A 22,593-nucleotide genomic window follows, 5' to 3' on the forward strand; every position below is an offset into this window, starting at 1 on the left:
CAAAGCAGCAAAGTTCAAACATTTAGCTGTTCAATACATATAAGAACAACTTGGCTGAGCATTTGTGCTTTTTTTTTCCTGCCTTATACTATAGTGTGCCTTTCCTTTTCCTTAGTTATCTTACTGCCATGCTTATAAAAATGAATCTCAAAGAATTTTTGCTGTTTGCATAATAAATAATTTTATTTGTGAAATTTTTGTGAAAATAATTTCATCATTTAGGAGAGGAAAGTGTTAAAAATTATCCATTTTGGGCTTCAGATGTTCTAGACACACCACTGAACATAAATAAATAAGTAAATAATCCAGTATATAAGAAAGTGCTAGGCACTAGAGAACAAACAAAGCAGGGTAAGAGATGGGGGGGTTGTAAAGACAGGGCATGGATGTTACTATATAAATAGGGTAGTCAATGTGGGCATCACTGAGGTGAGGCTTGAGCAAAAAGATCTGAAGATTTCTGGGGATTCCACAGTTACTGTTTTTCATAATTTTGCAATATTTCATCTAAAAGATATTTACAGTATGCTGAGCTTGAAACGGAGAAGGCAATGGCACCCCACTCCAGTACTCTTGCCTAGAATATCCCATGGACGAAGGAGCCGGGTAGGCTGCAGTCCATGGGGTCGCTAAGAGTCGGACATGACTGAGCAACTTCCCTTTCACTTTTCACTTTCATGCATTGGAGAAAGAAATGGCAACTCACTCCAGTGTTCTTGCCTGGAGAATCCCAGGGACGGGGGAGCCTGGTGGGCTGCCGTCTATGGGGTCGCACAGAGTCAGACACGACTGAAGTGACTTAGCAGCAGCAGCAGCAGCAGCAGCAGAGCTTGAAAATGTCTAATCTAAGACTTCTAAGAGGTTCAAGAAAAAATATAATTTGATTGCATTCCTGCAGGCTTCCATTCCCAAACCCAACCCAAACACCAATTACCTTTCCTTGCTGCCATTTCCTTCTCCAATGCATGAAAGTGAAAAGTGAAAGTGAAGTCGCTTAGTCATGACTGACTCTTAGCGACCCCATGGACTGCAGCCTACCAGGCTCCTCCATCCATGGGATTTTCCAGGCAAGAGTTACTAAAATAAGCATCCAAGTAGGCTAGAAAGGTGGGCTGAGTCTCAGAATCCAGATGAAAAGAGCTGGTGTGTTTTCCACCTCGTTGAGAGTGGAGACCCAAGCCTAAGCAAGTAGCCAGAGGGCAAAGGCAGGAATGCCCCAGTCCTTGGGAGAGAGCTTAACCCACAGAAATTGGTCGATTACGCCAGAAGATTAGCCTGTGTATTCTGAAATTCCAAGTGCTCTCCCAGCCTCTAAGGAGTCATAGTGGAGCTGGGCAACCTACTCAGCTGAGTTCTTCGTACTCCTCTGCAGAAGACCTAGAAGGTGAGACTCATGCACTTTCCAACATTTAACATGTAAGGTATATTGGGCTTGAGCCCCAAAGGTAAGAAGAGGCATAAGTTAAGGAAAATAACAACATATCAAATAGGCTACAGAGACAAAGAACAAACAGAAACAGAACACGTGGCTCCTAGCAGTAAAAAAAAAAAAAAAACTGCAGCAGGAGATCAACAACAACTTGAGCCAAAAAATAATTATTATTATAAATAATATTCAATGAGCCTTGGAGCTAGAAACATGCTTTACAAATATAAAAATTCAGTAGCTTAACTGAAGAACTGGATGGACACTGGTGAGACCAAATTAATGGTCTGAATGATCAAGTAGGAGAAATATTCAGAAACACAGAGCATAACTACAAACAGGAAGAAATCACATGTACAAGATAATGTGAAACAAAGACTCAGCCACAGGAGAACAAATGTTAAAAACAGGAGCTAAAATGGAAGAAGGAAACAGACGGAGTAAAGGCGATGATTAAACAAATAGCAGAACAATTACCTACCTCTGTTTCATTGACTATGCTACAGCCTTTGACTGTGTGGATCACAACAAACTGTGGAAAATTCTTAAAGAGATGGGAATACCAGAGCAGCTGACCTGCCTCCTGAGAAATGTGTATGCAGGTCAAGAAGCAACAGAACTGGACATGGAACAACAGACTGGTTCCAAATTGGGAAAGCAGTACATCAGGGCTGTATACTGTCACCCTGCTTATTTAACTTATATGCAGAGTACATCATGAGAAACGCTGGACTGGAAGAAACACAAGCTGGAATCAAGATTGCCGGGAGAAATATCAATAACTAGAGATACAAAGATGACACCACCCTTATGGCAGAAAGCGAAGAGGAACTAAGCAGCCTCTTGATAAAAGTGAAAAAGGAGAGTGAAAAAGCTGGCTTAAAACTCAACATTGAGAAAACAAAGATCATGGCATCCAGTTTCATCACTTCATAGCAAATAGATGGGGAAACAATGGAAACAGTGACAGACTATTTTCTTGGGCTCCAAAATCACTGCAGATGGTGACTGCAGCCATTAAATTAAAAGACACTTGCTCCTTGAAGAAAAGCCGTGACCAACCTAGATAGCATATTCAAAAGCAGAGACATTACTTTGCAGACAAAGGTATGAGAGTCAAAGCTATGGTTTTTCCAGTAGTCAGGCATGGACGTGACATTTGGACCATAAAGAAGGCTGAATGCCCAAGAATTCATGCCTTTGAACTGTGGTGTTGGAGAAGACTCTTGAGAGTCCCTGACAGTAAGGAGATCAAACCAGTCAATCCTAAAGAAAATCAACCCTGAATATTCATTGGAAAGACTGATGCTGAAGCTCCAATACTCTGGCCACCTGATGTGAAGAGCCAATTCGTTAGAAAAGACCCTGATGCTGGGAAAGATTGAAGGCAGGAGGAGAAGGGGACAACAGAGGACAAGATGGTTGGGTGGCCTCACTGACTTAATGGACATGAGTCTGAGCAAGCTCCAGGAGATGGTGAAGGACAGGGAAGCCCGGTGTGCTGCAGTCCCTGGGGTTGCAACGAGTGGTCATGACTGAGAGACTGAACAACAAAAAGACGTTGTGCTGCAACAGCTGCAACTCCAGAGACATGGATGGGCATCACACACTTCCGGGAGGTGTGCCTGCCAGGTAGTCTAGCCATAAAACCCCCCAAACAAAAAAACCGAATCTGAATTTTATCAAGCCTCTGGACTCAGCTATCAATTCACAAGACATACAGAGAACTAAGGATCACATTAATTGTACTCCAGAGATGCAGTCACAAAATCATAAAGTCAGAAACTCTTCAGAACTCAGTTTCTTCAACAAATAAATTGCAAGGAAGGAAGAGAGGTAGATCAGGGAAACATAGGAAGAAACCTCAAAGAGTAAAACAAATACTAATCAATCACCATGTTTGGTCCTGTTTAAAAGAATTATTAAACTTATGAGACTATTAGAAATTTGAGCACTGACTATTTGATAATATCAAGGAACTGTTTTTAGAGTAAAAAATGGTATTATGATTGTGGGGTTTTTAAAGTTTCTATCTTTTAGCGATACAAACTAAAATATTTGATGAAATGGTAAGATGGCTGAGATGTGCTTCAAAATAACATAATGGGGACTGCCCTGGTGGTCCAGTGGTTAAGACTCTGTGCTCCCAGTACAGAGGGCCCAGGTTCCATCTCTGGTCAGGGAACTAGATCCCATGTGCTGCAACTAACACCAAGTACAGTCAAATAAATAAGTAAATATTTTTAAAAATAACATGATGGACATGGAAAGAATATCAATGAAGCTAGACTGACCATGAGTTGGTAACTGTTGAAGCTGTTAATATGGATGTGTGAGTCTACTATACTCTTCTATCTACCTTTATTAAAGAAATTCAAGCATAATCAGAAGTTTTACCTAAGGATTTTTTGTTGATTAAGCAGAAGCAAGGGTAAGAAAAGCATTCAGCTTACATGTAGTAGGGTACTACATGAAGTATCCTAACCCATCCAAGAAATTCCAAATATTATAATGCCTAATACAATCCAGGAATCTGAGAAAAAAAATTACTTATTTATGGCTCTTGAGAAATATTTTTAATGGGTGATAATTTAGCATTTTGCTGGAATGTTCACATTAGCACAACAGAAAATTTTTTAAAAAGCTATTTTTAATGATAAAGTCTTCACAGAAAAAGATCATTTTAAGGTGTCAGAACATCACATTCATATCTTCTCTTTCTAGTGGCCTAAGATTTAGGACATCAAAACAGTATTTGGTACAGGAAAAAAAAAACAGACACATAAACTAATGGAACACAATAGAGAACCCAGAAATAAACCCATTTATATACAAATCAACTAATACTTGACAAGGGAGCCAAGAATACTCAATGGAGAGAAGACAGTCTCTTCAATAAACGATACTGGGAAAATTGGATACTCAGATGTAAAATAATGAAACTAGACCCCTATCTTACATCACTCACAAATTTAACAAATTTAACTCAAAATGAGTTAAAGAATTCAATGTAAGACCTGATACCATAAAACTTCTAGAAGAAAACAACGGGAAAAAGCTCCTTGACATTGGTCCCAGCAATGATTTTTTTTTTGGATATTAAAAAAAGCACAAGCAACAAAAGCAAAAATAAACAACTGAAACTACATCACACCAACAAACTTCTGTACATCAAAAAATGACCAACAAAATGAAAAGACAAGCTCTGGATGAAAATATCTGCACACCACCTAGCTTACATGGGGCTAATATTTAAAAATATACAAGGAGTTCATACCAATCAATAGCATAAAAGCAATTAATTCAATTTTAAAATGGGAAAAGGACCTGAAAAAACATTTTTCTAAAGAACTAGTTCAAGTCCAACAGATACAGGTGCTCAACATCACTAACCATCAGAGAAATAAAATCTAAAACACAATAAGATATCACCCCCTGTTTGTCAGAATGGCTATTAATATTATCAAAAAGACAAAGAGGTAACAAGTGCTGGTAGGATGTAGAGAAAGGGAACCCTTGTGCACTGCTGGTGGGAGTGTAAACTGGGACAGCCACCATGGAAAATGGTATTGAGCTTCCTAAAAAAAAAAGTTAAAAGTAGAACTACCACGTGGTCTAGCAACTCCACTTCTGTGTGAAACACATCATAAGGAAACAAAATCACTATTTCAAAGAGGTATCTGTACCCCCAGGTTCACTGCAGCATTATTTAATTGTTTAAGTGTCCACCAACAGATGAATGGATTAAAAAAATATGGTGTGGATACACACATACACAGTAGAACATTATTGGGCCATTAAAAAAAAGGAAACAAATCCTGCCATTTGTGACATCATGAATGAACCCTGAGAGTATTATGCTAAGTGAAATAAGTCAGAGAAAGACAAATACTGGATGATATCACAGTGGAATTAAAAAAGAAAAAAAACAAAATCACAACAACAGGACAGACTGGTGAAAAAAAAGAGGGTGGTGAGCAACATGGGTAGGGGTGGTCAAAAGTTACAAACTTCCAGTTACATGATAAATAAGCTCTGGAGATGTACAACATCATGCCTACAGCTAGCAATACTGTATTGTGTATTTGAAAGTTGCTGACAGATTTTTTTTTAATTTAAAAAATTTATTTATTTTTACTTTTTATTTTTTATTTGTGTTTTTTTTTAATATAGATTTTTACAGTTCTCATCACAAGGGAAAAACGTGTCACTATGTGAGGTGATGGAAGTTAACTAAACTTACTGTGGCAATCATTTCACAATATATACATATATCAAATCATTATTTTGTACATCTTAAGTTTATACACTGTTAAATGTCAGTTATATCGCAATAAAACTGGGAAAAGAAAGATTTACATCAACCTGACCTCTGGCTATGCAGTATTTTGCCATCAACACAGTAGCACACACTGAGATACAGAGCGTGCCTATCACAGGCAGGCTTTTCAGGCACAGCTTATATTAATATATTGGTGAAATGATCAGAGAGTCTTCTATTTTAAATTCATGTATTTGTGCAAGAATGTACTATAGGACTAATCTAAAACTAGCAAAAAGATTAAAAGAAATATATGAAAACATAGGAAAGTACTTCAAATGTACTTAAATTATATTTACATGAAAGGCTACACTGGCCCAAACTGCTGATTTATGCATCATAAAGTATAGAAATGTGTGAAACTGTTAAGCAGACTCACTCTTCGTAGCTAAAGAGCCTCATAAATTATTTCAACAAACTTGTAGGGTTTGTTGCTAATTAAAGTGGTCCTGCTACACACCCATTACCAAACTATAAAATTCAGTATTTTGGTTTTGATGTTTCACAGAAATGCAAAGTGTTAACAATAACAAAAACACACACAATTATTAACAGCATAACACCCAAACCAAAAAAATATACCTGGGGAATTTGTTTTTTCTTTAGAATCTAAAAATATGATCTCATGCATTAGAGCAAGAGATGTGATTCCCCTTCTTTCTACCACATATATGCAATAAAATTAATGACTGTAAAATTTTCAAGTGCTTTTAAACCTAGCTATTGAAGTTAACTTGTTCACCTTGATTACTAGCCATAAGTGGAATATATTTACTCAAATACCTACCTTCCAACAGAGCAATAAGATCTTTATGTCCTGATTACTAATCAAGGTCCCTCTGGTTATTGGTCTTTCTATAAAACACAATTATAGGACATTTCTCCAATACATTTAGAAATCCTTGAAAATCTCCCAAACTAATAAATACTATAAAAATCATCAATTATACTAGAAAGTAGGGTTTCCCAGGAGGCGCTAGTGAGAGACGCAGGTTCCATCCCTGGGTCGGGAAGATCCTCTGGAGGAGGGAATGGCAATCCATTCCGGTGTTCTTGCCTGGAGAATCCCACAGACAGGTGGGCTATGGTCCATAGGGCTGCAAAGAGCTGGATACGACCGAAGCAACTTTGGCAGCAGCACACCAGAAAGCAGCATCTCCCGCTGGCACACCTTTCCTAGGTCTCTGCACCTGCCTCGCTATCTTCATAGTCATTATCTTCTATTTATTCACTAACAAGGTTCATTCACAGCTACAACAGTTCCAATATCCAAACTGTTTTTAATCTGAGGTAAAGAAACAGTTTATTTCTCAGATGCCATACTGTCATTTTTAGGTGAAAAGCACCCTATATTCCAAATAAGCAGGTACTTGAGCTTAACTGGCTAGATCTTCCAATGAAGTGAAGTCGCTCAGTTGTGTCTGACTCTTTGCGACCCCATGGACTGTAGCCTACCAGGCTCCTCTGTCCATGGGATTTTCCAGGCAATAGTCCTGGAGTGGATTGCCATTTCCTTCTCCAGGGGATCTTCCCAACCCAGGGATCAAACCCAGGTCTCCCACATTGTAGACAGATGCTTTACCATCTGAGCCACCAGGGAAGTCAGATCTTCCAATGGTGATGCCTTAATCATCGCTAAACAGAGCCCTGAACAGTATCCGGCACATAGCAGGCAGGGAACAAATCCTAAATATAAATGATTTTTTATTTTCTCGGACCTCATTTTAAACTATAACTTCTGAGACGTCTTCAACCACTAAACTGAAAAAATATTCTTCAAAATATTTGCCTAGATAAATTCTACCTTAAATCATGTTTGCGAACAAGCCATAGCCTCTATGAAAACTACGTCTGTTACACAATCAAATTAACTTTTTGTTTTTTAAGGAGAATAGAGTTGGGAATATGAATTTATAATCTGGTACTTTGGAACAAGTGATGATTTTGTCAAAAGAAAAAAAAATATTAGAACATCTGTTAGAAGATCCTTCCACAAAAGCCTAAGCAATCTACAATGTATGCTGTATGTGACATACAATTCAATTAAACAACCACAATTATAAAAATTATTTCTGTATCAGTCAGATGTAGGCTACATTGTGCTGTAGAAATTAACAACTCCCCAAAGAAAAGGTTTTATTTCTCACTCACACTACCCATGCATCCTTCTCCTACCTGTCTTCCCGCCTTACCCCACACTACCTATCATTCTCGCTAGAGGACTTACCCTGACAGGGCAGCCAATACTTGCCATACTGTAGCAAAAAGAAAGATGATGATGAATCATCCACTGGCTCTTAAAGCTCCTGCACATTCCATAGGCACCTTCTGCTCATCTGCTCACCTTTCACTGGTCAAAAGCACTCACATGACACACAACTTCAAAGAGACCAGGGATATGCAATCTTAGTATAATCTGGTGAACACCACTAATGACTACTACTTTTTAAAAAGGCACTATCTGGAATAGAAAGATTTAGGATCAAATCCTTGTTTTGCAACTTTCAAGTACACTTACTTCCTCATCTATAAAATACAAACAGTAATAACTACCTTATAGGGTCATCAGAAGCTTAAATGATATAATGCAAAATCAGATATTTACCAGAATACCTGACCTTGATTCCTTGATTCAATAAAGATTTGGAAGGTGTCTGCCAATCACCTTTATAGATACTGACATACAGTAATTATGTACTAAATAAGTTTTTTTTGCTTGTTGCTGTTGTTATTAGAAATGCTTTTTGAGTTCCAACCAGGAAGAAGTTGTCATTTCTTAGCTGAGACTTCCAGTTGTTTTCCAATAACCATTTTCTTCCTTATATGCTAAGAGAGCCCCTGATTTTCAGATGGACACATGATCTCATGGAATTCAGACTACATAAGCCAGCTGTTCATATAGTTAAGACAGCCATAGGTCTAAGTTCATGCAGCAACTAACCAGAAACTTCCTTACGGGACAGCAGGTATGAACCCTTTGTCTACTTCCTCATCCCTTCCTCCACCAGGCCATACGGGACAGCAGGTATGAACCCTTTGTCTACTTCCTCATCCCTTCCTCCACCAGGCCATACAGAACATCAGTTCTATTGTGGACTATGAGACCACAGCCATGCATGGCAGAGAACAAAATAGAAGGATTCTCATTTCCTGACACTGCGGAGTATCATACCAGCCCTGTGCTGTTATGTAAATAACAAACTTTCATTTTATTTAATCCATTGTTATTTTGCGTTTTCTGTTATTCACAGCCAATCTTAATACTAACTAATAAAACAACATAATCTGTCAACTTTTAAAAAAAGCAACCTACATCAAAGAATAATAATTCTTGATGACCCCTGTACATCTTCATAAAAGGAGGTACCACTGGAGGAAGCAGCAGTGCACAGCAGAATGGCTTAAAGAAGGCAAGAGTTTTAGAAGCAGTTCTTCCACTCCTTTGTAAACCTTTGGCAAGCTATTTAACCTAGCCCAGCTCAGCGTCTTGTGTATAACAGGGTAATAAGATTTAAATAGAGATCTTAAATGTGAGAACTGGTGGGAAGAGGTTTATGAAATTACTACATAAATTATAAATCATTAAACAATATCAGTATTACTTTATCAACTGTTCCCTCTCCCTCACCTTTCCTTCAGAAGTGGGGCATGAAGACAGACTGCAGTACATAAGAATCACTTAGAGAGCCATCCTCAGAGATTTTGCTTCATTAGGCCTAGTGCAGGAACCATGGATCTGCATCTTCAACCAGCACCTCAAGGGACCGGTGAAAACAGTCTGCCCACTGCACCTTGAGAAACACCACTTCAGCGACCAGACCCTACTTGTAATCCTGTACTCAAGTGCCCCAATATCTGAAGACTGTGATGCAACTCAAGGATAGTTCCATAGCTTCTCTAGTGCCCAAGTAAATGACAAGTACCCGGTAGATAATTCAGTAATTTTTGTTGAACTGATGAACTGAATTGGAAAATGACAAAATGGGGCTGAATCAGATGGCCCACTATGGATGTGCACTTCTGGTCAAACTATTGTATATAACAGGGACCATCTGCCTTCCTGCCCGAAACAACTACAAAGCTGCAAGAGGAAACAACAGTTTTTAGGACACTGGATATCAAGTAATAAAGGACATGATTCCTGAGAAATAACAGAAAAAAGGAAGTGAGTCTTACCATTGACCTAGAATACTTCTTGGAGAAAGTTTCCAGGCCAAACTACAAGAAGGAGCACAGGCAGAGCCTTGCTAGCTGTCCCTAAGTGGAGGGGACGGAGTCTCAAGTCCAGGAAGGCCAGGGTGAGTTTGCAAGCTGGGATTCGGAGAGTAGAGCGCCACACCAAGAGAGACCCCTCCTCAAATCTTCAGCATATACACATGTGGGAGCAAATGCCCAGAGCCTGGGCAAAGAACCACCTGAAAGGAGTTTGGGAACAATCCTGAGTGCTCACACAGAGCAGGGAATAGGGTCTGTTCTTATCAGCCAGAGAGAGAAACCTCACAATGTAAGGATATTGGGTAGAGCATGTATGTTGAAGAATTTCACCTCAGGAGGGGAAAAAAAAAAAAAATCTCCAGATCAAATGCTGCTCTGGTCACACCTGACAAAGCTCAAAAGCAAGACTTGAAAGGATCACACTGCTTCCAAATAACTTATCCTAGCAAAAAGCTCAAGAGTATTTATAGGAATCCAAAAATATCCTGCACCCAATAGGACAAAATTCACATCAGGCGTCCAATCAAAAATTACCAGGTAGGCAAAGAAGAACTACTAGTTCACTATTTTCAAAAATAATTTTGAAACAATAAATAGTAGCTATCACATCATAGTAGAAATATCTTCTCGGGTAGATCAGTCGGTAAAGAATCTGCCTGCAACGCAGGAGACCATCAGCAACGTAGGAGATCCAGGTTCGATCCTGGGTCTGGAAGATACCCTGGAAAAGGAAATGGCAACCCACTCCAGTACTCTTGCCTAAAAAATTCCATGGACAGAGGAACCAGGCAGGCTACAGTCCATGGGGTCACAAGAGTCAGGCGCAACTGTGCAACTAAATCATCACATCATAATTATCACACTATCTTAAGAAAAGTAAGCTACCACACAGTCAAATATTTACTGAGCACCTATCATATGCTAGGTAATATGTAGGCACATGAAATACAAAGAAACAAAGGATGCTGTTAAGAGGACCCAAAGTATATCTCATGTTGAATCTGCATTTAAAAGTTCATTTTAAGTACAAACTTCATTTTCTATTTCTTGTTAACTTCTAAGTAGGGCAATTATTTTAAGTTCCTTCTATAAAAACTAAAGGATTTTTCCCCCTTTTGAAAGGAAAAAAGACGGTGTCAGGTTCAACCAATTAGGGCATGTCTGAGAAATCCTTGGAGTGTGGAAAATGTGGTATAACTTTAATTTAAAAGCAACTTGCAATTAACATCACCTTTCAAAATTATTCTCAAATTAGTAGACTAAATTACATTCAACCATAAAATACATAAAACGGACCAATCTGTTATTATTTATGATAATTCTTTCAGAAAGGCTGGGCTAACAGATGTAAGGAATTAAAATCAAGTTCAAGACATATTTCATTTGCTCATTCCACTTAAATGACAGATGGTTTAAATATTAACCCTATTAATAAAACATTTGCATATTCATTATTAATCTTATTGCCTTACCTCATAACCCCACAAATTCATTTTTATTAATTTTACTATAGGGTTGCCATTTTATTCAAGGTCTTCTAAACTCCTGCTCTGCAAAGTATGGTCCTTGAACCAATAGCCCGTATCAACTGGAAGTTTGTTAGAACTACAGAATTTCACTGCCCACACCAGACCTACTAAGTCAGGATTTACAAAATGATGGATATGCACACTGACATCTGAGTAGCACAGTCCTAAACTGTTGATTTTTTAAATATTTACTTATTTAACTGGACTGGGTCTTAGTTATGGCATGCAGAATCTTCAATCTTTGGCATGGAACTCTTAGTTGCAGCATGTGAGAGCTAGTTCTCTGACCATGGGTTGAACCTGGGCCCCCTGCATTGGAGCCTGGAGACTTAGCCACTGGTCCACCAAGTAAGTCTCTAAAGTGTTGATTTTTTTTCACTTTTTTCGCAGTATTACAAAAAGTTTATTTGCACTCTTGCATTGTCAGTGGGAATGTAAATTGATGCAGCCACTATGGAAGGCAGTATAGAGATTCCTTAAAAAACTAGGAATAAAGCCACCATGCTGCTAAGTCACTTCAGTTGTGTCCAACTCTGTGCGACCCCATAGACGGCAGCCCACCAGGCTACCCTGTCCCTGGGATTCTCCAGGCAAGAACACTGGAGTGGATTGCCATTTCCTTCTCCAATGCATGAAAGTGAAAAGTCAAAGTGAAGTCGCTCAGTCGTGTCCAACCCTCAGCGATCCCATGGACTGCAGCCTACCAGGCTCCTCCGTCCATGAGATTTTCCAGGCAAGAGTACTGGAGTGTTGCCATTGCCTTCTCCATAAAACCACCATATGACCCAGCAATCCCACTCCTAGGCATATACCCTGAGGAAACCAGGATTGAAAAAGACACATGTATCACATTGTTCATGCAGCACTGTTTACAATAGCTAGAACATGGAAGCAAGAAGAGGCCCATCAACAGATGAATGGATAAAGAAGTTGTGGTACATATTCACAATGGAATACTCTTCAGCCATAAAAAGGAACGCATTTGAGTCAGTTCTGATGAGGTGGATGAACCTAGAACCTATTAAACAGAGTGAAGTGAATCAGAAAGAGAAAGAGAAATATCATATTCTAATGCACATATACAGAATCTAGAAAAATGGTACTGAATAATTTATTTACAGGGCAGCAATGGAGAAACAGACAGAGAATAGACTTATGGACATGGGGAGAGGGGAGGTGAGGGTGAGATATATGGAAAGAATAACATGGAAACTTATATTACCATATGAAAACAGAGAGCCAATAGGAATTTGCTGTATGGCTCAGGAAAGTCAAACAGGGGCTCTGAATCAACCTAGAGGGGTGGAATGGGGAGGGAGGTGCAAAAGGGAGAGGGTATATGTATATCTATGGCTGATTCATGTTTGAGGTTTGACAGAAAACAACAAAATTCTGTAAAGCAATTATCCTTCAATTTAAAAAAAAGTTTATTTGCTTCCAAACTGTGGTTAACTTATCTACAGATAGTAACTTTTCATAAAAATAATTCAATTCAGACAAATAAATCAATATACATATACATTCCATAGTCTATATATAAGATACCTCAGACTTGACCTTACCTCTCAACCATGACTCCAAGTCTTAGAAGTACTAAACTTGTTGTACTATTCATTTTTTTCTCTTAATCAACATTTTTGCCTTAGCATTGTGCCCATTGTGATGAAAGTCTCCTTTGTCATTAAACAACTATATAGAACAGTAGCAGGAAATCAGATTCTCCCCACAATTTTAGGAAAAAATGAAAAAACTCAAAAGATTCAACCAAGGTTGAACTTAAAAAGTCCCCTAGAGAAAAAAAGACTAGAATGACTCTATTCTCCAAAATAATATATTTTTATGTTTTACCTAAAACACATTTTTTTTTTCTTACTGCAGGTACCACATTTTTAAAATAAGAAATTCACATGGGACTTAGTGAAGTACTTTAGATGCCTCATCTTTTATCATTACTATGGCACAATAGGCACAGAACACATAAAATAGAACAGATCTTGTTTTCTCTTTCGTTTTTCCCTCCCAAAATGACAGACCTAGGCTGAAACTGATCACAGCAGGTAGGATGGTTCGGCACAGATTCAAAGGAAAGTACAAATGTTCAGTTTTCAAAAGCACTGCAAAAGCAAACCTCATCTCTTGTCACTGTAGCTGTGGCTTTATGCCAAACATTTGAAAACTGTTGAAAAGTGCTGCTCCTTATAAGCAATTATGAAGAGCCTTGCAAAGAAGAGGAAAGAAATGTAATAACTCCTTAGAATGGTCTAATGTCCCTGACCTCCAGGTTGCAAGATAGGAGTCTAATAGTTACCCAGTTGCATCTGAGGCTGTGCACCCAACAAAGATGCTTGAGGAGAAAGAATTATAAGGGTGTGAAGAGACGGTATTAAGGAACCTGTTGGACAATTTCAACAATTAATTATGTCCTCAAATGTTTCCATTCTTTCAAGATCCTATTATAGATTAGTGATTCTTTGATTTAACGTTATTCATTCAATTTTGCATTTGCAAGCTATACTACAACTTCCCCTTCATGGATCACAGCTTTGTTATGGAAAAGTGGCTTCCATAACTCAATGAAGATATGAGCCATGCCCCGCAGGACCACCCAAGACAAACAGGTCATAATGAGTACTGACAAAACATGGTTCACTGGAGGAGGAAAAGGCAACCCATTCCAGTATTCTTGCCTGGAGAACCCCACAGACAGTATTAAAGGCAAAAAGATATGCTGGAAGAAAAGACCCTGATGCTGGGAAAGACTGAAGGCAAAAGGAAAAGGGTGGTGGTGGGGGGCAGAGGATGAGATGGTTAGATAGCATCACCAACTCAGCGACATGAATCTGAGCAAACTCCGGGAGAAGGTGGAGGACAAAGGAGCCTGGAGTGCTACAGTCCATGAGGTTATGAAGAGTCAGACACGACTTAGTGACTGAACAACAACTACTACAATTTCTCAGGATGTGCTCTACAGAATACAACTAAGTATTTAGTGCTTTTTTTAATGGTCTTAGCTCTAATAGTCTAGAAATTGGTGAACAATTAATTATGCCCCATCTCCACTCACATTTACAGCCAAATCTCTCAGAAGAACTGTCCACACACATTGGTCACACTTTCTCACTTACCAGTTACTCTTCAAGCCACCCCTATCTGGCTTCCACCCCCTTCATTCTACTGAAACTTCTCTTGGTAAAAACCATTAAGGATCTTCATGTTGCTAAATCCAATGGACACACCTTAGTCATCATTACTCTTCACTCTGCAGCATCATTCAACAAAGTTAATTGTTCTCTCCCTCTTGTAATAATCTTTTGTAGCTTTGATGGATCTGCCTTTTCCTGGTATCTCCCAACTCTCTGACCCTTGGCAATCTGCTTTAGGGACTCAGTTCCCTCTACTTGTCCTGTTATACCCACCTTGAAGCTTGGTCCTGAAATCTTGTATCATCTCTTAACTATAAATGTCACCTTCATGTTGATGACACATTTACATCTCCAGCCCAGATGTTTTTCCATTCAATAGCTCCACTTGGATGCTGCATAAATGCATTTAAACCCAATACATCTGAAACTGAAGTCTTGGATCTTTCCTTCACTGTTCTTCCTCCAATGTTTCCCAGTCGCTCCTGCCAGAAACCCAGGAGCTCTTTATTCTCACCACTCATATCCAGTCAATCTCCAAGTCCTGTCATTTTGGCCTCCAAAACATAGCTTTAACACGCCTGGCCTCCCCATCTCTGCTGCCATTCTCCCTCCCTATCCTCCCACCCTTGCCCTCCTAAGTCATTATCAGCTATTGCCCACCACACTGCAAAAGCATTTTAAGTGATCCTCCTGACTCTACCTGTTGTTGTTACTTAGTTGCTAAGTCATGTCCAACTCTGAGACCCCATGAACTGTAGTCCACCAGGCTCCTCTGTCCATGGGGATTCTCCAGGCAAGAATTCTAGAGAGGGTTGCCATGTTCTCCTCAAGGGGATCTTCCCAACCCAGGGATCAAACCCAGGTCTCCCGCATTGCAGGTGGATTCTTTACCATCTGAGCCACCAGGGAAGCCCAAGAATACTGGAATGGGTAACCTATCCCTTCTCCAGGGGAATCTTCTGAACTCTACTTGTATTCGTCTCCAATTCTGTCTCCACTCTTCAACCAGAGTGATCTTTCAAAGAAGAAAATGCTCCAACTTAACATCCTTTAGTGACTTCCTATTGGTTTTAGGACATTGTTCATAAGGTACCTGCCTACCTCTCTAGACAACCTCATCCCGTGTTATCTGACCCCTTGTTGTCTAAGCACCAGACTTATTTGTCTGTACATTACACTCTCTGAGGTTGTACAGGTGCAGGGCCTTTGCACATGTTGTATCCTCCACCTGAAATTTTCATTCTCTTTTATTTTTCTCCTACTCACTGCTGCCGAAATCATATCAACATACATACACATGCACAATCCAAAACCCCAGGGTCCACATCCAATGGTGAAACCAGACCAAAAGGAAATGAATGATCATCAACCCATTGCATTAAAACATATCACCAGGACAAACTAAAACAATAATGATAATATCGGTAAACACTTATATAACTTTATACGAGGCACTGTTTCAGTGATTTATATATATATATTAACCTAGAGCTCACAACCATACTACCCAGTGGGTACCATTACTATCTCTAATTTAAGATAAGGTAAACAGGTAATTTCTGCTTTATTGACTATGCCAAAGCCTTTGACTGTGTGGATCACAAGAAACTGTGGAAAATTCTTAAAGAGATGGGAATACCAGACCACCTGACCTGCCTCTTGAGAAATCTGTATGCAGGTCAGGAAGCAACAGTTAGAACTGGACATGGAACAGACTGGTTCCAAATAGGAAAAGGAGTACATCAAGGCTGTATATTGTCACCCTGCTTATTTAACTTCTATGCAGAGTACATCATGAGAAATGCTGGGCTGGAAGAAACACAAGGTGGAATCAAGATTGCCAGGAGAAATATCAATAACCTCAGATATGCAGATGACACCACCCTTATGGCAGAAAGTGAAGAGGAATTAAAAAGCCTCTTGATAAAAGTGAAAGAGGAGAGTGAAAAAGTTGGCTTAAAGCTCAACATTCAGAAAACAAAGATCATGGCATCCGGTCCCATCACTTCATGGGAAATAGATGGGGAAACAGTGGAAACAGTGTCAGACTTCATTTTGGGGGGCTCCAAAATCACTGCAGATGGTGACTGCAGCCATGAAATTAAAAGATGCTTACTCCTTGGAAGGAAAGTTATGACCAACCTAGATAGTATATTCAAAAGCAGAGATATTACTTTGCTGACTAAGGTCCGTCTAGTCAAGGCTATGGTTTTTCCTGTGGTCATGTATGGATGTGAGAGTTGGACTGTGAAGAAGGCTGAGTGCCGAAGAATTGATGCTTTTGAAATGTGGTGTTGGAGAAGACTCTTGAGAGTCCCTTGGACTGCAAGGAGATCCAACCAGTCCATCCTGCAGGAGATCAGCCCTGGGATTTCCTTGGAAGGAACGATGCTAAAGCTGAAACTCCAGTACTTTCGCCACCTCATGTGAAGAGTTGACTCATTGGAAAAGACTCTGATGCTGGGAGGGATTGGGGGCAGGAGGAGAAGGGGACGACAGAGGATGAGATGGCTGGATGGCATCACAGACTCGATGGACGTGAGTCTGAGTGAACTCCGGAAGTTGGTGATGGACAGGGAGGCCTGGCGTGCTGTGATTCATAGGGTTGCAAAGCGTCGGACACGACTGAGCGACTGAACTGAACGGAACTGAAACTAGGTAGGGGCTTCCTAGGTGGCTCAGTCGTTAAGAATCCACCTGCCAATGGAGGAGACACAGTGCCTCAGGAACCAGGCTGCAGTCGTTCCTCTTTCCCTGCGCCGGGTGAGAGCCTCCCAACCCTTCCCGCCCTCAGGCCTCACCTTCCAGTTCGAGGAAGAAGCCATCCCAGCTTCCTGGCCAGGCCCAGGCGGTTCCCCAGTGCCTGAGGGCATGAAGCGGCCATACCGCTGCAGAGGCCACTGTGCCGCGTCTCCTACTGGTAACCCGAGACCTGCGTGCTCTTTTCCCGCCTCCGCCATGTTTCTCTTCCTGGCTTGGGCAGCCGCAGCACGCCTGTCAATCGGTGCAGCTAACCAATCAGAAAGCGAATTGACCCAAGTCCCACCCTCCCCCAGAGTGGAAGCCAATGGACAAGCCCCAGAGACTCGTGTGGGGGTGGGGCGGATGGGGAGTCGGGGTTGTCCTCTGGTTAAGGGCGTAGCTCTGGACCTTGAGCATCTTCTCATCGTGGAGGGCAAAGTGGTGGTAACTTCCACCTTGAAGTGGAACTGTGACGCTTATAAATGGTAGTTGGCCCTCAACTTCTGTCAAGCAGCCCAGGACATCTTTTGCCGCTCTGAGACCTTTCTGATAACTGGGCTTGTGATTTCTACACACTGGGACTAGGCTAGCTCTGTGCGCTATGTGGACAAGGGTGGTTTCCTTTTTCACAGCAAACTTTCAGATGACACCGCCCTGCCCACCTCAACCCCACCAAAACATAGCCCCAATTCCACCTACCAGTCAGGAAACCCATATTCCTGCGGCCCCTAGACATATTCCCTCCAGACGGTCCAGTTCTCTTTAAAAGAGAGGAGCAAATGGGTGGGATGTTGCCAACGATGAAAGGGGAGGCTCAAACAGCAGGTGCAACTCAGTAACAGGTCTGAATGATTTATAATCAACAAAGCACTTCTACATCTGTTATTTGTTCTCTCAAGAACCTTGTGGTAAATTAAAGCAAAACAGAGATTATTACCCTCATGGAATAGATGGAGATGCAAAATAATGTCCTGAGAGTAGGAGCAATTTGTGCAGCCGGTGAAGAACTGTGGACTATGCAATCTCTCCTTGAGTCCACCCCACTTGCAAAGAATTTGGGTATCTATGCAGGCTGGGTCCGGAGAAGGCACTGGCATCCCACTCCAGTACTCTTGCCTGGAAAATCCCATGGACAGAGGAGCCTGGTAGGCTACAGTCCATGGCGTCGCTAAGAGTAGGACATGACTGAGCGACTTCTCTTTCACTTTTCACTTTCATGCATTGGAGAAGGAAATGGCAACCCACTCCAGTGTTCTTGCCTGGAGAATCCCAGTGACGGGGGAGCCTGATGGGCTTCCGTCTATGGGGTCAAACGGAATCGGACAGGACTGATGCGACTTAGCAGCAGCAGCAGCAGGCTGCGTCAAATTGGAAGCATCGTGTATGGAAGATGGAAGCTGTGTTAATCCAATACATAAAGTTAAAATGCAAAAAAAAAAAAAATTAAAACCATGCATTTAAAAGGGTATTAAATGCATAGGCCATGGTTGGAGAAATGGTCATTTATTCACTCAACAAAACACCTTTAAATGTCTACAGTATACAGCTATGTTAGTAACTACGGGGGTTACGGAAATACGTTAGGCATGAATCTAGCCTTCTAGGACCTTAGGATCTAATAAAGAAGACAAAGAGAGGTACACTATATTTGACGTTAATGCCCAGTGAAAGGTGCTTTAAGCATTCAGGTAATGTAAAACTCTACAATCTGGAATGGCAGTGGCATTTCAGTCCCAACTTGAAAGGTCAGTAAAAGCATCCCAAGGGAAAATGGATGAAACTGGTATTCCAGGTGGAGGGCAAGTTCAAGAGCAAAGTTGCAGAGATGAAGATAGTGACGTAACCAGCCAGAATGCAAGGGGTTTCAAGGAAGATGAGGCCGCAAAGATGAGTTAGGCAGAAAAGCACTGAACAGCAGCTAAGCAGAGTGATTTTACTTGGTAGATGGTGAAGAGTATGGAAAATTGACATAGAGAAGTGACACTATCACAGTGGTGGTCCAGGCAGGCTCCTCTTTGAGGGACATGTAGAATAATTTGCATTCAAGATAAGGGGTATTTGTTAGTTATCTTCCTATTAGTCCAGCAGAGCTTGAAGGGGTCAGATTTGAGAAATGGCTTCTGAAGGTCCTTAAATGACGCAGCAGTACTGCATTTAATATAGTAGTAAATGGTTAGAAACTTGGTTTGAATCCCAATTCTGCCACTTGCCAGCTGTGTGACCTTGGGATGCCACTTTACCTCTCTGTGAAACAGAGTTAGCCAATACCAATCTTCCAGGGTCTTAGGGAGTATAAAGTAAGATCATCTGTGGGAAAATTCTTGGTAAATTACAAAGCAGTACATGTGTGGGTACTTTCTGTTTGTGGGGTTAAAATGACTTTCCATGCACCCCCACAGGCAGGAGGATGGGGATGGGAGCCTGATACTCGATCTCAGAGGCGCTCACCTTCCAGGTCCCTGGCTGGATGCTGTCAGACACCCTTCATAGCAGCAGATGGTGCTCACAGTTGGGACCCTGTCAGTGCCCAAGGACACCCAGGGCCCTGCTGGGCTCCCACCTGCAAGCTCCCTTCCTAGACAATGCACCTGTGCTCGAGCTTCTGGGGCCACCAGCGTCTGCCAAGAATGGATCATGTCTGCAGAGGGAGATACAAAGCCACAGCTCAATGCACAGAGGCTCTTTAAAACCTCTGATATTAACAAATGTGACTTGAGCATTCAAGAGATTCAAGACGCTGTAGTAGGTGCTGGGAATACAGAAGATAAAACAGATGTTCTGTCCACCTGAAGCTTACGACTGTGTGGCTGAGGGGGTGGGGTAGACAGAACACAAATTAATCCATTTTTTTTTTTAGGGATTTTATGATCCTTTCTTTCTGATAACCAAAAATAATCCATGTTTTTAATGACCGTTGTGTTTTCTTTTTTAAAGATATGTCTGTAATATTTATTAAGATATACTTTTATATAGTAAAAAACACAGATCTTATATATTCAATTAGGCAAGTTTTAACAGCTGTATACATTCATATAAGCACCATCTGAAAAAGATACGGAACATTTCCGAACTTGGAGCACCAAGTTCCCTTAGGAGTGCCTCCTTCCAGTCAGTCTCCTACTCCCAGGGGCAACCATTGGTCTGATTTTTTCCATTGGTCTGACTTTAATCACTGTAGATAAGCTTTTTTATTCCTGGACTTTATACATATATATCTATGTATGTGCTCAGTCACTCCATTGTGTCCAACTCTTTGCAACCCCATGGACTACAGTCTGCCAGGTTTCTCTCTCCATGGGATTTTCCAGGGAAGAATACTGGAGTGGGTTGCCATTTCCTCCTCCAAGGGATCTTCCCAACCCAGGGACTGAACCCACATCTCCTGGACCTCCTGTATTACCACTGAGCTACCTGGGAAGCCATATATATATATATAATGATATATATATAAAACCACAGGATATATTCTTTTATATCTGCTTCTTTTGTTCAGTGTAATTTTGTCTTTTAGCTTCATCCATGTTGTATAAACCAGTAGTTCATTTCTTTTTAGTGATGAATAACATTCTGTTACATGATTATATCACGATTTGTTCCTCACTTGTTGATGGGCATTTGAATTGTTTTCTGTTTGCTTGGCTTTTTAAGCTGTTGTAAACATTTTTTGTATTAGTCTTTTTTTGTAAAGATGTGCTGTCATTTACCTTCATTAAATACCAAGGAGTCGAATTGCTGGTTTCTAGAGAGAGATATGTTTAACCCCATAAAAAACTGCCAAAGAGTTCTTCACAGTGGTTGTACCATTTTGTACTCCTACCAGCAAAATATGAGAGTTCTAGTTATCCATGCTGACATTTGCATGGCAAGTCCTTTTAGTTTTAGCAACTCTAGTGGACCTATAGTAACATCTCACTGTGGTTTTAATCTGCATTTCCCTGATACTGAATTATGTTGAGCTCCATTTCAAACAGCTTACTGGCCATTTGTGTATTTTATTTCATGAAGTATGTGTTCAAATCTTTATCATTACTGATTTGTAGGGGGTTCTTTATATATTCTAGATACAAGTTTGTTGTTAGATATATGTATTGAAAATACTCTTCCCATTCTATTACTTGTCCTTTCATTTTTTTAACAATGTTTTCCAAAGAGCAGAAGTATTTAATTCTGAATGAAGTCAATTTTATTAATTTTTAAGGTTTTTTTTTTAGTGCTTTTTGTGTCCTGCCTAAGAAATCTGTGACTACTTTGAGGCTGTACGTATATTCTCCTATGTTTTCATCTGAAAACTTTATAGTTCTGTCTTTTACATCTAGACATATGATCCTCCTTGCATTAAATTGTTTGCATGAAGTGAAGTAAGAATTAAGGTTCATCTTTTTTTGCATTGACATTACTATTACACAGGAACCTCCCTCAACCAATGACTGATGGAAACTGGTATATAAATACCCCAGTTTCCTCACTCCTCAGGTGGGACAACTCAGATTTGTGTAATATCCCGTTCCCCAGGCTTCACCCGTGGGATCAGGCTCCAGTTACCCATGATATAACTTCTTGGTAATGATTCTTTTTTTGGCTTCCCTGCCTCCCTCTCCTACCAGTGTTTCCTGTAATCTCCTCTCAAATAAATTGCTTGCACTTAAATTTTTGTCCCAGCATCTGTTTCTCGGGGAAGCCAAACTACGACAGTGACAAACAAGGCAGACAGTTCCCTGCCTTCATATATTTAGTTATAATTTAGGCACACGCAAGAAGATGGTACAGAAGGCATTAAGAGGGGAGAGAAGTCACATCCAAAGCAGACCCTTCAATACCTTGCTGACCAACAGCATTAGAACAACAGTATTTGTGATCAGGACTCATGAATGACAGGTGACTATGAGTTACTCTGATCCCCTCTTAGAAGACTGTTACTAGCTTTTTTAAACATTTTTTTTTATCCCAAATCCTTTTACTGTGTAACTCTATTTTGTAGGTGGCATGATGACAGAGATGCTTGTCTCATGAGTAGTCAGCATCATATTGGAGGCAAGCTGCAGGGCTGGTTTCAGAATCCTAGTGTGTCTTTTTCAAAACAGGCTAGGGACCCCATGTATCCCCTCTTGCTAGGAGGATGAGACACCAAAGAAAATGATGGCTTCGGTCTCCTAGATGACAGAGAAATACACATCTTTACTCTGCCTGCTGTGTCCCTCAGCCACAGCTCCAGGAACC

General features: G+C 40.5%; 1 protein-coding gene across 1 annotated transcript in view; it reads right to left on the reverse strand.

Annotated features, from left to right (window-relative positions):
* REC114 (REC114 meiotic recombination protein) overlaps positions 1 to 17,595 on the reverse strand; it is a 108,998-nt gene extending 91,403 nt beyond the window's left edge. Inside the window, exon 1 of the mRNA XM_018054665.1 lies at positions 17,436 to 17,595. Coding sequence (XP_017910154.1) covers positions 17,436 to 17,594 — 159 coding nt within the window. The 5' untranslated portion in view covers position 17,595. The remainder of the gene's footprint in view (positions 1 to 17,435) is intronic.

Source organism: Capra hircus, chromosome 10 (genome assembly GCF_001704415.2).
Source record: "Capra hircus breed San Clemente chromosome 10, ASM170441v1, whole genome shotgun sequence".
Taxonomy (NCBI): domain Eukaryota; kingdom Metazoa; phylum Chordata; class Mammalia; order Artiodactyla; family Bovidae; genus Capra; species Capra hircus.